The sequence below is a fragment of the Chionomys nivalis genome, chromosome 16 (genome assembly GCF_950005125.1).
Source record: "Chionomys nivalis chromosome 16, mChiNiv1.1, whole genome shotgun sequence".
NCBI lineage: Eukaryota > Metazoa > Chordata > Mammalia > Rodentia > Cricetidae > Chionomys > Chionomys nivalis.
The window spans coordinates 21688275-21703220 of NC_080101.1; the positions used below are offsets into that span (position 1 = coordinate 21688275).

General features: G+C 39.1%; 1 protein-coding gene across 1 annotated transcript in view; it reads left to right on the forward strand.

The window, feature by feature from the left end:
* The window catches only part of Grin3a (glutamate ionotropic receptor NMDA type subunit 3A), a 180164-nt gene that overhangs the window by 131891 nt on the left and 33327 nt on the right, over positions 1-14946 (forward strand). Inside the window, exon 6 of the mRNA XM_057791100.1 lies at positions 7619-7770. Within this exon, the coding sequence (XP_057647083.1) occupies positions 7619-7770 (152 nt within the window). The remainder of the gene's footprint in view (positions 1-7618; positions 7771-14946) is intronic.

Below are 14946 nucleotides of genomic sequence, written 5' to 3' on the forward strand. Positions count from 1 at the left end.
AAGCCTCAAGGATAATCCCAGGCATTGCAAAGAGCAAAAAAGACCTAATAGTTTTTTTCTTCTGAATTTTTGAGACAGGGCTTATCTGTGTAGCCCTGGCTGTCCCGGAACTTGCTCTGTAAACCAGTTTGGTCTCAAACTCATAGAGATATGACTGTCTCTGCCTCCTGAGTGCCAGAATTTGCTTATCATGCAGAAAGCCTCAAGGATAATCCCAGGCATTACAAAGAGCAAAACAGACCTAATAGTTTTTTCTTCTGAATTTCTGAGACAGGGCTTATCTGTGTAGCCCTGGCTGTCCCGGAACTTGCTCTGTAAACCAGTTTGGTCTCAAACTCATAGAGATATGACTGTCTCTGCCTCCTGTGTGCCAGAATTAAAGGTGTGCACCACCACCACCCAGCAAACCTAATAATTTTTAGTGCTGTTTTCTGTTCCTGATTTTTTTTTTGAGTTTAGAGTCTTATATAACACAAGATAGCCTCAAATCTCATATGTAGGTAGTAGCTAGTCTTGAATTCTTGCTCTTCTTTCTTCACTTCCTTTCTGCTGAGAGTTCAGGCAATGCCATGTCTGGCTTTGTATTCTTTTTTTTTTTTTTCATTGTTAATCTCAAGGATCTCTTAGAGAAATGTTTCCAATGTTACCTTCATTTTTCATGAAACTTAAATCATTATGTCTTTCTTGGCAAAATATGGAGTTTTTGAATTTATAAAATATGAGAGTGATTGTTAGACTGTTCTGCATGCATATAAAAAAATCATTCCTGACCAACAATTGCCCAATTGCCACAGAGGAACATCATAGGTGCCTATCTACAGCAATCCATTGGATCTGGAGCAATACTAGTGTGTACTAATTGTTAAAATTAATGATGTATTTCCAATGATGTAACTCGGCAGTTTAAATTCAAACAAGTGCCTAGTTCACATGTTAGAGCAATGATGCAAATGCACACTGAAAGTTTGCACACACTTTCCCAAGTGTGTAAATCCTTTCAGGAACTTAGGTGGGAAAACAGGGTCTACTGATTCCTCCATGCTGATTATCCATCAGATCAATGCAGTACTGAGCACAGACTGAGGAGTGGGCCTGCTGTCTTCTAGACTCTAGAATCTAGAGGTGGTGGCCACACAGAATTCACAGGAAACCTAATCCTCACCGCAGTGGTGAAGTGAACAGACAGAGTGAGTTGGTAGCTCATGAGGAGTCTAACTGGAAGGAAACAGCAGTAGTACCCATGTAAAACGGGCCCACGGGAGCTCTTCAGCTCATGAAAACACAGCTAGATATGCCATCTACGAACCAGGAAGATCTTCACGAGACTCTGAATCTGCCCGTGAAGGCTCTTGGACTTCCCAGAACAAGGGTTATAAAAAAATAAATATCTTTTACTGTATGTGAGCTACCCTGTCTCCGAAATTTGCTGTTAGCTCAAGCAAGCTAAAATCATTAGTAAACACTCCCCAAACTCACCCTTCTGCTCTTAAGTTTCAAAGTGAGGCCTATGAGAGGCAGCTGTGCCACCTTGAGCTTGGAGCCCTTCCATGGGTCAATCTTCTTTGCTGCAAAAGAGCTCAGAGCCAGAGGATGTGGAGGAGGGCTGGGAAATGATGTCTTCTGGACATGCCATTGCTGTAGCACACATTCATTCACTGTAGCTAAGGTTTCCTGTACAAGATGGATTCAGTCAGCATTCAGTATGGCTAGGGAAGGAACTTTCAAAGCTCCGTTGCCTGTGGAAAAGCTCTTGGCAGTTGACTGCTACTAAAGTGGGGGAGAAAGTTATCTTCCTTTATGGGTGGGCCCACTGGCAGGTTACCTCTGCCCCAGTGGATGGCATCATACATGAACATACAGGCAACACTTTCTGAACTCTGAATTATTAGGAAAAGGAAAGTAGTGGCATGAAATGGGAGAGAGATGTGTTGGAGGTGGCCTGAAGGTGTTGGAAATGGGAATTAAGGGTGGATATGTCTAAGATATGCTACATACATGTATGAAATTTTCAAAGAATAAACAAAAATATGATTTTTTTTTCTAAAACAAATCTATTATCAGTTCAAGGACATGCAGGAAGTATTTGGTTAAATTAAGTGCTGTGCATCAGAGGCACAACGACATATTATGTTCTTGAGACTTAAAGGGAAAGTGTTAAGATAAATGAACACATGCCCCAGATTTATGCCTTGGCGTTAGCAGACAATAAAGGTCAAGCAGAGAGAAAGAGTAATGTAACTGCACAGCGATGATCTGTGACCTTTCAGCAAAGGCCGTTGCCTGTTTCTGAGCTGTTCTTCCACTGGCTTTCCAATAATTATTTAACGCAGTGCTTAGAGCACTGGCTCCGGAGTCTGGCCCTTGGATTAAAATAGAATTGCTGTCACTCACTGGCAAACATCTTCATTCGTCCTTTCAGCTCCTCATCTGCATAATGAAGACATGAAGTGAACACCTAGCATAAGGTTGTCATGAAAGTTAAGTAAAATAGTGCATATAAAGCGTGTGGAAACATGCCCACTAGACAAGATGTACTCAGTAAGTTATTAAGATTCAGGATATTCATTTAGTTGAGAACCATGCACCAAAAAAAATTCTCCCAAGATATCCTTCATGGATCTCAACTCCTCCAAGAAACTTCCCTTCCCAACTTGATATTCTGGAGGTAAGGAAACCCATTTTTAAGTACCTCTTTCAAATTGGAACTATGATAATATGCTTTCAACCATTATCTCGGAGTAACTAAACATGGTAAATTCAAGGGCATATGCAAAATCAAATGACTCTTGTACTTGGGTTTGTTTTTTTTTTTTTTTCAAATACCAGCTTTTCCGTCACACATTGGGAAAACTCTTTCTAGTGATGAGTTTCTAACTGTAAATTTGCTAGTCAAACTATATTTTTACCAGTCTTAACTGAGGAAAGCTGACTTATCCATGCGGGAAAGATCAGGATTCTATTTGGGAAACCATTCTCTTGGGCTATTAAGTTGTATCCACTTTCCAGGGTGCCTGATGCCTTCATCTTTAGGCTTGAAGAATTCCATTTTGCTTCATCCATCAACCACAAGTCAGTCAGACCTGTTGGTACTGAAAAACCAAGTTACTAATGATAATTTAGGCAACTCTAGCTAAGTCAAGTCAGCAATTTAAAAATAAAAACTCTTTGACTAGTGAACACAATCAACTTTGAAAAGCAACTGATAAAACAAAGTGATAGAAGTGAAACTTTCGAAATTTAACTTTTTATGTTTCTGAATAAAATGGATTTTTATGTGTAGTAGTAAATTCCCCTCTCATAGACAGATAATTTTTCCTATCCTTCCCTTGTTTTAATTAGTTAATAATTATTATTAATGCTAGAAATCATTGAAACATCAATGTCCAATATAGGAAAATAAAAAATTAAAAGGATGTCGACCTATTTTTAGCTGTCCATTGTGAATTAATCTAGGCATGATGGAGTAGAATGATTTAATATTCATTATTTTCTGTGTAGCTACTTTTTATAAATGTCTTTGTAACTTCAACATTGCTTTCCCTTGGGGACTCTTAGTGCTGCTGTCGTAGTACCAAAACTATATTCCTAGAATATGCAGGTTTAATCTTAAGCTGCAATCTCAAACTTTTTTAAGCTTTCTTATTTATTTTGGTCTCCTCTGCTTAACAAAGACAAGGCACTATCAAAAATCAGTCTAAGATGTTCTGTTTTCCTTCCCTTCAGAAGCAATTTCTCATCCCACAGAATGTCCTCGCTCTCTCCATTGTGTCCCGGTTGTTATATGCAATCTCTATTGAGTTTATGCCTCACCTATATTATGCAAGAAAAGCCATGCAACTGGCCACCATGCTGGGCAGCCGCTGTCTCTGCCTCCACTCCACATGCCACTCAACTGCTGTGTCTGATTTAACTCAGACGCCTCCATAACATTACCCACATCCTGTGGGACTTATGAACAATTAAATACAGTATTTTCCAAATAAGAAAACTATCCTGGTGTTACTACAGTCACGTGGGTTGAAATTATTAGCTTTATAGGGATCTTTATGAGAAATATTGTAATTAGTAAGGGCCCTTCCTAGTTAGTTTTCTGACATGCAATAGGGCTATTCTCTACAGAACTTATTTCTAAGTTTATAGACCAAATCTACCCATGGACAAGAGTTTTGACTAATGAAAACTTACTTTTGAAGACAAGGATTATTTTTCATCTCTAGGGTTGTGAACCGTAGGCTGGTTTTACTTTGCTTTATGTCTAAAAGCCACTTATGAGTGAGTAGATATGATATTTGTCTTTCTGAGTCTGGGTTACCTCACTCAGGATGGTCTTTTCTAGATCCATCCATTTACCTGCAAATTTTAAGATGTCATTATTTTTACAGTTGTATAGTACTTCACTGTGTAAATATGCAGTTTTTATGGACAATTTCTTTATCCATTCTTCAGTTGAGGGGCATCTAGGTTGATTTCAGGTTCTTGCTATTACAAATAATGCTGCTATGAACACAGTTAAACACATGTCCTTGTAGTATGATTGAGCATACTTTCAAAAGTGGTATTGTTGGGTCTTCAGGAAGGTTGTTTCATAATTTTCTGAGAAATTACCATACTGATTTTCAAAGTGGCTGTACAAGTTTGCATTCCCACCAGCAATGGAAGAATGTTCCCCTTACCCCACATCCTCTCCAGCATAAGCTGTCATCAGTGTTTTTGATTTTGGCCATTCTGACAGGTGTAAGATGGAACCTCAGAGTTGTTTTGATTTGTATTTCCTTGATGGCTAAGGACGTTGAGCATTTCCTTAAGTGTTTTTCAGCCATTTGAGATTCTTCTGTTGAGAGTTCTCTGTCTAGATCTGTACTCCATTTTTTTATTGGGTTATTTGTTCTTTTGATGTTAAGTTTCTTGGGTTCTTTGTATATTTTGGAGATGAGCCCTCTGTCTGATGTGATGAATGGTAGCCAGTCTGTAGGCTACCATTTTGTCTTGTTGACCTTGTCCTTTGTTTTACAGAAGCATCTCATTTTCAGAAAGTCCCATTTATTAATTGTTGTTCTCAGTGTTTGTGCTACTGGTGTTATATTTAGGAAGTGATCTCCTGTGCCAATGTGTTCAAGTATTCTTCCCACTTTCTCGTCTATGAGGTTCAGTGTGGTTGGTATTATATTGAGGTCTTTGATCCATTTGGACTTGAGTTTTGTGCATGGCAATAGATATGAATCTATTTATATTCTTCTATATATCAATATCCAGCTATGCCAACACCATTTGTTTAAATATGCTTCCTTTTTCCATTTTATAATTTTAGTTCTTTGTCAAAAATCAGGTATTTGTAGTTGTGTGAATTGATATCTGGGTCTTTGATTCTATCCCATTTGTCCTCCTGTCTGTTTTTATGCCAATACCAGGCTTGCTGCTTTCATTACTTTAGCTCTGTAATAGACTTTAAAGTCAGGAATGGTGATACCTCCAGAAGTTCCTTTATTGTACAGATTGTTTTGAGTATCCTGGGTTCTTTGTTTTTCCATATGAAGTTGAGTATTGTTCTTTCAAGGTCTGTGAAGAATTGTGCTGGGATTTTTATGGTAGATTGCTTTTGGTAAGATTTTTTTTTTTATTCTTTAAAAAAGCATAGTTACAACTACATAAAGTGTTACTTAATGAAAATGCCAGTGACTCATTCAAGTCCTATTTCCATCAGTCTGGCCTTTCAAATGAAAACCACCAGTCACAAGGAGGCCCTCTTAGTAACTGCTTGAATAGAAAGTCCACATTATATGCTTGACTTTGTCACCATTTTCATGATTCTGCATTCTGAAGAAACAAACAAAATTATCACAAAACAAACATACAATGCTTTAAAACTCAAAAACTGCTTGGTATTCCATATTTCTACTCCACACCACTGACCTTGTATTCTTCAAATGGGTTGTGTATCTGCATTAAAAAAAAAAACAAAAACAAAAGCTAATATCTTTGGAATTGAGTTGTAAAGTAAAATAATCAGAGCAGGTATTTGACTCATTAAGTATCTTGTAATCTTTGACAGCCTTTTAGTCTTTATCTGTGAAAAGGGAACTAACTGCATTTTTAATTTGTCTTCCTCAATCATCTTGAGGGCAAAAAGAAAAATCTTTCTTTTTGACTGTGAGAGCTAATAACCAAAACAAGATGTAGTTAATTAGCCTCTTTCAAATGGCTCCTCAAAGAGATTAGCAGTGTGTTAACAGTTAGGAAAGCCATGGAGCCAGGCAGTGTGAGAATACAGAGTCTAGGCTGCTTTATAAAACTCTGATAATACACCCATCTTTGTTCTTTTTGCCAATCCCCTCTCCTGCTTCCTTTGCTTTGCATAATCTGCCATCTTGAATCTCTAAGTTATCATAGCCTTGATTTTTTTCTAAATGTAATTTTGTCCTCCCATATGTATTCTTAAAACATTTATTAAATTATCATGATTATTTTTACATGAACAAAACAAATTCATGCTGCAGGTTTGGGGAGAATGGTATTTTCCTCAATAGTCTACATGTCTCTGTTATGAATATTCCAATCATGAAAGTATTACACAATTTATTTGCTCATGGTTTTATCAAAGAGCATTTGGGAGTCTTTCTAAGTTTTGTGGTTATGAACAGTATTCTTAACCACATCTCCTTGTGTACTTGTGGAGAAGTTGTTTAGAAATGTGCTTAGGTCTAAATATAAGTGTTTAACTATAATGAGATATTCCCAAATTGTTTTCCAAAGTCAATACATCAATATTGCATTCTTATTCTCCATATGTTCTTCAACATTTGGCATCACCAGTTTTTGAGAATTGAAGTTAGTTATTACTTCCTGTGGTATATTTTTTGTTCTTGTGGTATTATAGTTTGGATATGTAATGTCTCCTACCAGTTTTTATGTTAAGTACCTGGTTGCCAGTTGGTGGGCTTTGGAGAAGTGATTGACTCCTGAGAGTTCTGACCTAATCAATAGATAATCCCTTGATGGATTAATAATATGACAATATTGTTGAAAGGTGTATATATGATGGTTATATTTTATCCTCTCCTGCCCTTCTGTTCCCTGACTGTCAAAACAAACTCCTCTTCTATTTCTTCTCCATGTTAATGGATTGAAAACTCTGAAATCATGAACTGAAATAAACAACTTCTCCATCAATTATTTTTCTCTAGAACTATCTTCACAAACATAACTAGTGTGTACTTTCCTAATCTTCTAGGCACTTCTCAATCTAATCAAGCTGACAATTAAGATTAATCATCCCACGAAGTTTTATTGGGAAAGATGGCTAAGAAAGCCCAGACCTGGTAAAGATCTTAAAGACTGCTTCTAAAAACATGGGAAAGAGATGGGCAGAAGGTCATAAAATGTTTTACAAATATGTCTTACACTTATCTACTTTCCCCAGACTCAGACTCACTGCATCTTCTCAAAGATACAACTGACCCAAGGGTGATCATTTTTAAGTGTATCCTGAGCCCTTTAAGAAAAATGTAGTACAGACTCACCATGCCCCTGTTACCAGATCCTCTGGCAATATTACGCAAGAATGGTGGCCCCCCTCTCAGAAAAGTATGAGGACCTCATGTGAGATTGTATTTTCTTCTAGGATACGGCATTGGTCTCCCTCCCAACTCTCCACTGACGTCTAACATATCTGAGCTCATCAGTCAATACAAGTCTCACGGGTTTATGGATGTGCTACACGACAAGTGGTACAAGGTGGTTCCCTGCGGGAAAAGAAGTTTTGCTGTCACTGAGGTATGGCGAGAATGCTGCTGATGCTGATGCTTTGTATAGCTTTCCTTTGAAAACCATAAGGACTTCAAGTTAGTTGTGCCTCCTGACCAATAATGTACCAGGATACTCCATGACATGTAGAGCACCTGGATTTGCTTGAAAACTGCTCATTCCTACAGTAATGTTCAATGAGACATGCTTGTTTTCTATTTAAGTGTGATCTTATTCCAATGGCTAAAAATCAGAATTCTACTTCTGTTCCACAAACTATCCTAAAAAAAAAATCTGTCAATATAGAAGAAATATTTCTAAATGGTAGCAGGAATATTTGGGACTAATATGAATAGTGTTTGTTTTACCCATGAATTGCTGGGTCTGATGTAGATTTCACAACATCCCTTAAAAATCTCACTCAGAACATTGCTAAGTCCCCAGTGGTGAAAGGTGAGTAATAAGGCCTTTATTGGTTTAAAAATCTAGACACACCTTAACTAATAATTGTCAGATTATAGTGTGACAATTTTTCGAAACTGAAAACAACCAGTACTTCTTTTATAGTTAAGGAACTAATAGCAAGAGATACTATGTGACTGGGCCAAGGCACACAAATAGTCAAAATTTCTTCTTTCTGTTGAAATGCTATGTCTTTACAGCATAATTAAAAAGAAGTTTGCAAAATAAAGCACAATTCAGGTGATTAAAATAGGGGACTGAAAACTGTTACCAGTACCACAGTCCAAATACTCTAAAGAGAAGAGCCGAATAAACAAGTCCAAGGCCATCCTGACATTAAAGAGAGAAGAAGAAAACACAGCTCAAGCCAATAATTGTTCAAATAGCCTCTATTTGGCAATAATTCCCAACAGAGTGCATCTCTGCCTTCCTGCATGACATCTTCTCTTGAATACCCTGCAGGCATCTCAAATTTCACTTGTCACAGCCTCAGCCTTACTGCTCCCTCTTCACTCTGCTTTTCCTCCTGGGCTTTGCATCTTGGTGGTGGTACGCCTGTGCACCCGGTCATTCGTTCCACATATTAGCATGGATGCTTCCTACTGCTCATGTCCACCTTTTCCATCTAGCAACAAGCCATAGCTCCGAGAAAATAGCTCTCAAATACGCCCATCCATTGCCAGCTCTGGTGTCATCCCTCTGCCCGCGCTGTCATCCCTTACCTCGCTCACTAAAGATGCCTGCTAGCGGGTTTGCTTTGCACCTATCTCCCTTCAGTTGTCTTCCACACAGCAATTCATTCTTCTGTTTGACAGCCATGCTCTCTGGAACAAAATCTGAAATGCTGGCATGCCCTGCGGTGCCTGCCCTTGCTCTCTTCTCAGCCCTTCCCTGTGCCACTTTCTGGTTCATTTTTAAAGAAGATAAATCCATGGCTTCCCTGACTTGGATTCCCTAAACCTGCTGTTGCCTCTCCCCCCTCAAATGTTTTTCCCCATTGACATTTGCTCAGCTAATGCCTTCATATAACAAGATCCCAGCTAAGGGATTGCAGATGTACTTCAATGATAGGGTACCTGCCTAGCATGTCCAAGGCCTTTGATTTTATCCCAATGTTACAAAAAATAAATAAACAGAAGATCCAACCCACAGCTCTAACAACTCACAGAGAATAAACTCACAGCTAGCATCTCTCTTCTCCAACAGAGACTGACAAATATAAATCATACCTCCCTTTATTGTCTCGTGTATCTCGTATCATTGAACAGAGCTCAATCATTACTATGACTGCTTTAAATAAATATTCTGCTTTAAACATAATTATAATAAGAGGAATGTCTTATATTTTCAGTGCCTTCAAATAAAGTAGATACTTTATTAGGGGTCAAGTAAATAAACCATAGAAACTAAATTAGCATACCTGAAAAAGAAATAAGGGTCAGCAGGAACTCATAGAGAATATGGCAGCATGCACAGGACTAGCACAGGTTCGAGCCAGACGGGGTCCCAGTGCTGAGAGTGGTGAACAGAGACAAGCTCTCATCCTTAACCAAAAAGTTATCTCTAATCGATAACAGCTTGCAAAGAAAAAATATTTCTCTCCAAGTATTTTTTCCACTGGGTATATAAACCACACTTAAGGATAGGCCCCATGTGCAACATTAGATGATGGTGATGATGATGGTGATGATGATGATGAGAGAGAGAGAGCACTCAATAATATTTTTGTAGACATTTTTGTCTCCTAGTGCTTGTTTGGGTACTTTTTATCTTACTGGTCCTTTGCTTGTGTGTTACAGTTTCCACACCAAACCCCACACCTATGATCTTTTCTGGGAGCCATGATGAAAATAAATACAAGTTGAACTAAAGTCAAATATAAGAGTACATACCTGTAACACAGAGGTGGGGATGCTGAGGCAAGAAGCAAGTTCAAAACCAGTTTAGGCTATATAGCAAGACTTTGCCTGGGGTCAGGGGATAGAAGAGGTGAAAGCATTGGAAAACTTTATAATCAGAAAAACAAAGTCGTAGCCAGGTGGTGGTGGCGCACGCCTTTAATCCCAGCACTTGGGAGGCAGAGGCAGGTGAATCTCTGTGAGTTCGAGACCAGCCTGGTCTACAAGAGCTAGTTCCAGGACAGGCTCCAAAGCCACAGAGAAACCCTGTCTCGAAAAACCAAAAAAAAGAAAAAAAAAAGAAAAAGAAAAAGAAAAACAAAGTCTGACTTTAAAGTTTTAAAATAATTCTTTTCAAAACTGACAGTATCAGAGTTAACAGTGTTTTTGAAAGAAAAATCTATCTCTTGTCTGGGTAATTGATGGCATTTTATCTTTGTTAGTGAGTATTAATGTTGTTTTTCCTAAAGTAAATAAGCCTGGACTTTTATCAGTCAGCAAGTTCAGCCAAAAAGGAAAGAAAGTCAGTTGCTTATGTTGAGCTAAATAACAATCACTTGGAGTTCTCTGCAGAGTCTGTCGGCGACTTAAATCAAAATCTCCAAATGATTAAAATTTGACAGGAAGGCATTAGCCCTAAGGAAACTCTCAGCCATATTCACCAGCCAGCATTACTGAATAAATATCACATCCTGGCCACGTGTAAACATCCAGGCTACTGCCATTTCAGAGTGTCATCAGACAAACCAAGCCTGTTGCCACTTATGGCTTTGAGGACTTAGAACCTAGGCCCACTTGAGTACAATACTGAAGACTGAGCCAGATAAGTACTCAAAAATACCCTGCCAAATGTATTCTGCTGTGAATGCACCTAGCATAAAGCATGATGTATCTGAAACTATGTATGTCTGGGCTTGAATGCCGATTCCGTCAAGGATAGATGGTTAACTACTCTTGCGTCCCCGTGCGGGAAAGGGTGTGATAAAATGTGCCATTTCTTCCCTAAGAATAAAAGATCATTTGTGGAAGCATCTAGCAAAAAACCTGGTACAGTAACTAGTAAATAACAGAAATACTATTTCTTCTCCCTCTCGTTAGAGGGAACATCTGACTATTCATAGAAAAACATACAGAGAGGCCCACAACTAAATTTCTTCGTGGTTTGTTGCTAAAAAAAAATGTATCTGCCCGTGTCTAAAACAATCACTGGTGAGATAATGTGATCACCATAATGGATTAGGCCAATAAGAAATCTGGGACCAGTAATGATGCAAACTACCTTATAGAACATAGAAAAGGGTGAAGTGTGTTAAGGGGCCCACTTGTTTGTTCCCAAAATAACCACAGAGAAACTGTATTAATTGAATCGTTGCTTGGCCCATTAGCTCTAGCTTCTTGGCTATCTCTTACATCTGAATTTAACCCATTTCTAATAATCTGTGTATTGCCATGTAGTTGTGGCTTACCAGGTAAAGTTCCAGCGTCTTTCTCTGGTGGGGCTACATGGCTTCCTTTGACTCAGCCTTCTTTCTACCAGCATTCAGTTTAGTTTTCCCTGCCTAGTTAAGTTCTGCCCTGCTATTATAGGTCCAAAGCAATTTCTTTATTAATCAATGGTAATCACAGTATACAGAGGGGAATCCCACATCAGTGAAGACCTGAACAAGGGTCACCTTGAGACAGAGGAGGCAACAGAATGAATATATGATAGCCAACAGACTCCTCTTCATACATCCTGGAGATTCTGGAAAGTTACCAGCTATACTATGACTATATGATAGCCAACAGACTCCTCTGCATACATCCTGGAGATTCTGGAAAGTTACCATCTATACTATGAAATATTTTAAATTTTCCATCGGTACAGGCTCTGTCAAAGTGACCCCAGTGTCACTTAAAATCCTCCTGAAATACAAATGTCCAATATTCTGTATGGTGTAAATGGTAGAAAGCATCATCTGTAGAGGCATCCAAGATTTAAACCCCAGTTCTACCAACTGTGAAATACAGGGTCTGATCCTTCACCACTCTGAGACTCCTCTTCTGCAAACTGACCAAAAGTAATACATACTTAATAGAGTATAGTAAAACCAAGTCAATTGAGGCGTCTAAATTCTGAGCAGAGGTTAGAGAGAGGGCTCTGGAGTTAATATCGCTTGCTACTTTTCCAGGGGACCTGGGCTCAGTTCCAGGTACCCACATACTGTTTTATAACCAAACCATATAACTCCAATCCCAGGGAATCTTATGCTCTCTTCTGACCTCCAAAGACAGCAGACATACATTGTAATGTAATGTAATACACAGATATATGTGCAGGTAAACACTCAAAACATAAGGCAAATATATCTAAAAAGAAAATGAAAATGCTGAGAGTATTATCCAGACATAATAATAAAGGTTATGAGTTTTTACCATAAATTGTTCCATGAATATAGAGATTTATCAGGATTTTCAAATGAAGCCAAAGTAATAGTATATAAGAATACAGACTTCAAAAATAAGAATAAACATCTACACATAAATAGATGTAAAATACACCAACATTTCAATAAAAATATTTCAATTTTTTTCTATACTTCTTTGTTTACTTTGTTGCATGCATGAGTTTGCACGCATGGACCCTCATCATGTATGGCAGGGTATGTGTGTGTGTAGAGGTCAAAAACAACTTGCTAGGCCTGTTCTCTTGTTCCACCATACAGGTTCCAGTGATGGAACAGGTAGTCAGTCTTGACAACAGCACTTTTTACCTCTTGAGTCATCTCAACAGCCCTTAATCAAGACTCTTAACAAACCAGATTGGGAGAGAGATCTAGAAATCTTTGGTGTAGTCAGCTGGATGTGTTGGCGTAGAGGCCATTCTCAGATCAAACTGTGTTTGTTAAGACAACCTGGACTCACTTCCCAGACTGACTGAATTTGGAAAGTAGAAGGAAGTAGAAATAAAAAGAATGGAGAAAAGATGTGCCCTTAACCGAGTCTACAGACACAGAAGAGAAAGGTAATTCTGGTAACATCAGTATTTAGAGAGAAAGGGCAATGTCCATCAGCATGAATGGAACTATCATTCCTTCTAAGGCAGTGGTTCTCAACCTTCTAATACCGCAACCCTTTAATACAGTTCCTCATATTGTGGTGAACTCCAAACCATGAAATTATTTTCCTTGATACTTCATAACTGCAATTTTGCTACTGTTCTGAAGTGTAATTATCTGACATGCAGGATGTCTGATAATGCGACCCCTGTCGTTGACCTCCAAAGGGTTCGTGACCCGCAGGTTGACAACCCCTGTTCTAAGGGATGATGAAATACTATGAAATATCCTTGTTTATGCAATTACAAACAAAGCTATAAGATTTTCACCATATGCATTTAAATGGTAATGCATTCCACCCTTGGGAACAGACTGGCATATTTGTCTTGAAGATCCTGAAACAGGACCTGACGATCACCCTCCCATAACCTACAGATCCTGTGTAACCACAGCAAGCAGTCCTGTGTTCACTGGCTACACTGTATCTCCTCCGTAAAGGCTCCCTGTTTTCTTTATTCTATACACAGTTCTCCACCTCTTGGATTGGCTGTTCTGTTCTGTCTTGTAATGCTTTCCCAGAACACAAAATTCCGTAGAAGCAAAGTGGCTATTAGCACTTCTCCTGCCCATTCTTTTCATCAAATGCCCGGCACTGCAACAGTGGGCTTGTGCAGAGAAACAAGGATCTTAAGAAAGTCATTTCGTCCAGATCACTCAGCTCCGCCTCCCTTAGGTTCCTGTGAATCATAAATGAAAGGGTGGTTTTAATGCACAGGGCCTCTCCCTCCCCCTTCTCCCCCACCGTCACAGGAGAGGGGCAAAGGACACAGCATCACAGAAGTAGGCATGCTTTTGACTGCTCCTCTCCAGAAGGTGCTCTTGACCTTAGAAGAAAGCATTCCTCGGTTTGTTTCTGTCCTCACACTCTATTGTTCCACTCAGTGTCTGTTCGCACAGAGCAATTAAACACCCTCCTTCAATCTGAAAAATGTCTGAGTTTGGACGATGATTTATGTGCTCACCTGGTACGAAATCATGAAAGATACTTTCGCCCCTCCATTTCTGGCAGTTAACTATTCGCCTCAAGTGGGAACCTTAATCTAGTCACCTCCCATCTCTTCACAAACTGGAGCCATTGAGCTACAGTTTCTCTGGAAGATAAATTTATTTAAAAAAAAATCCAAGGTTTTATCTGCTCCCTAGAGTCACCCAGGATATTGTAAGTCTGGCTCTGCAGAGCAGACTCTGCCAGCTTCCAGAGAGGAATTTGAAATTGACCTCAGACGTGTCCCCACAGTCCTCATAGCCCAGCTGCGTCCTACCACAGCCGACTCGCCGCTGATCAGTTCTGCTGGGGAAAACATATGGCAGGGTATAAATTCCCTTCATCTTCCTTTGACTCAGCAGAAAAACCCAATGCCATTTTTTTAAGTCCCAGAGTGAATTTAAGAACTCCACAGCAACAGTCCTTTGAAACCTGTTTTGATGAACCAGGGAAGGGAGGCAGCTGATTACAGTTTAACAAGTTGCCCAAATTCAAATGTGTCAAGGCGTTACTCAGATGGATGACAAGGCCTCTCTTTGCAAGTGTCCTTGAAACAATGTTTTGAATAATTGCACCTTTTAACTAAAAGAGACTGAAAGGAAGAGGAAATTTTGGTCTTGGCAGAGAGCAGAAAGCATCCTCACAGGCAGAGGGAAGTTTTAAGATTAAAAGCTCCTTGAGATCATGTTGTTTGAAGAAGTCAGCACAACTCCAAGACTGGATAAAGAGATGCCACCATTACCATCCCCAGGCTGTAGGGAGA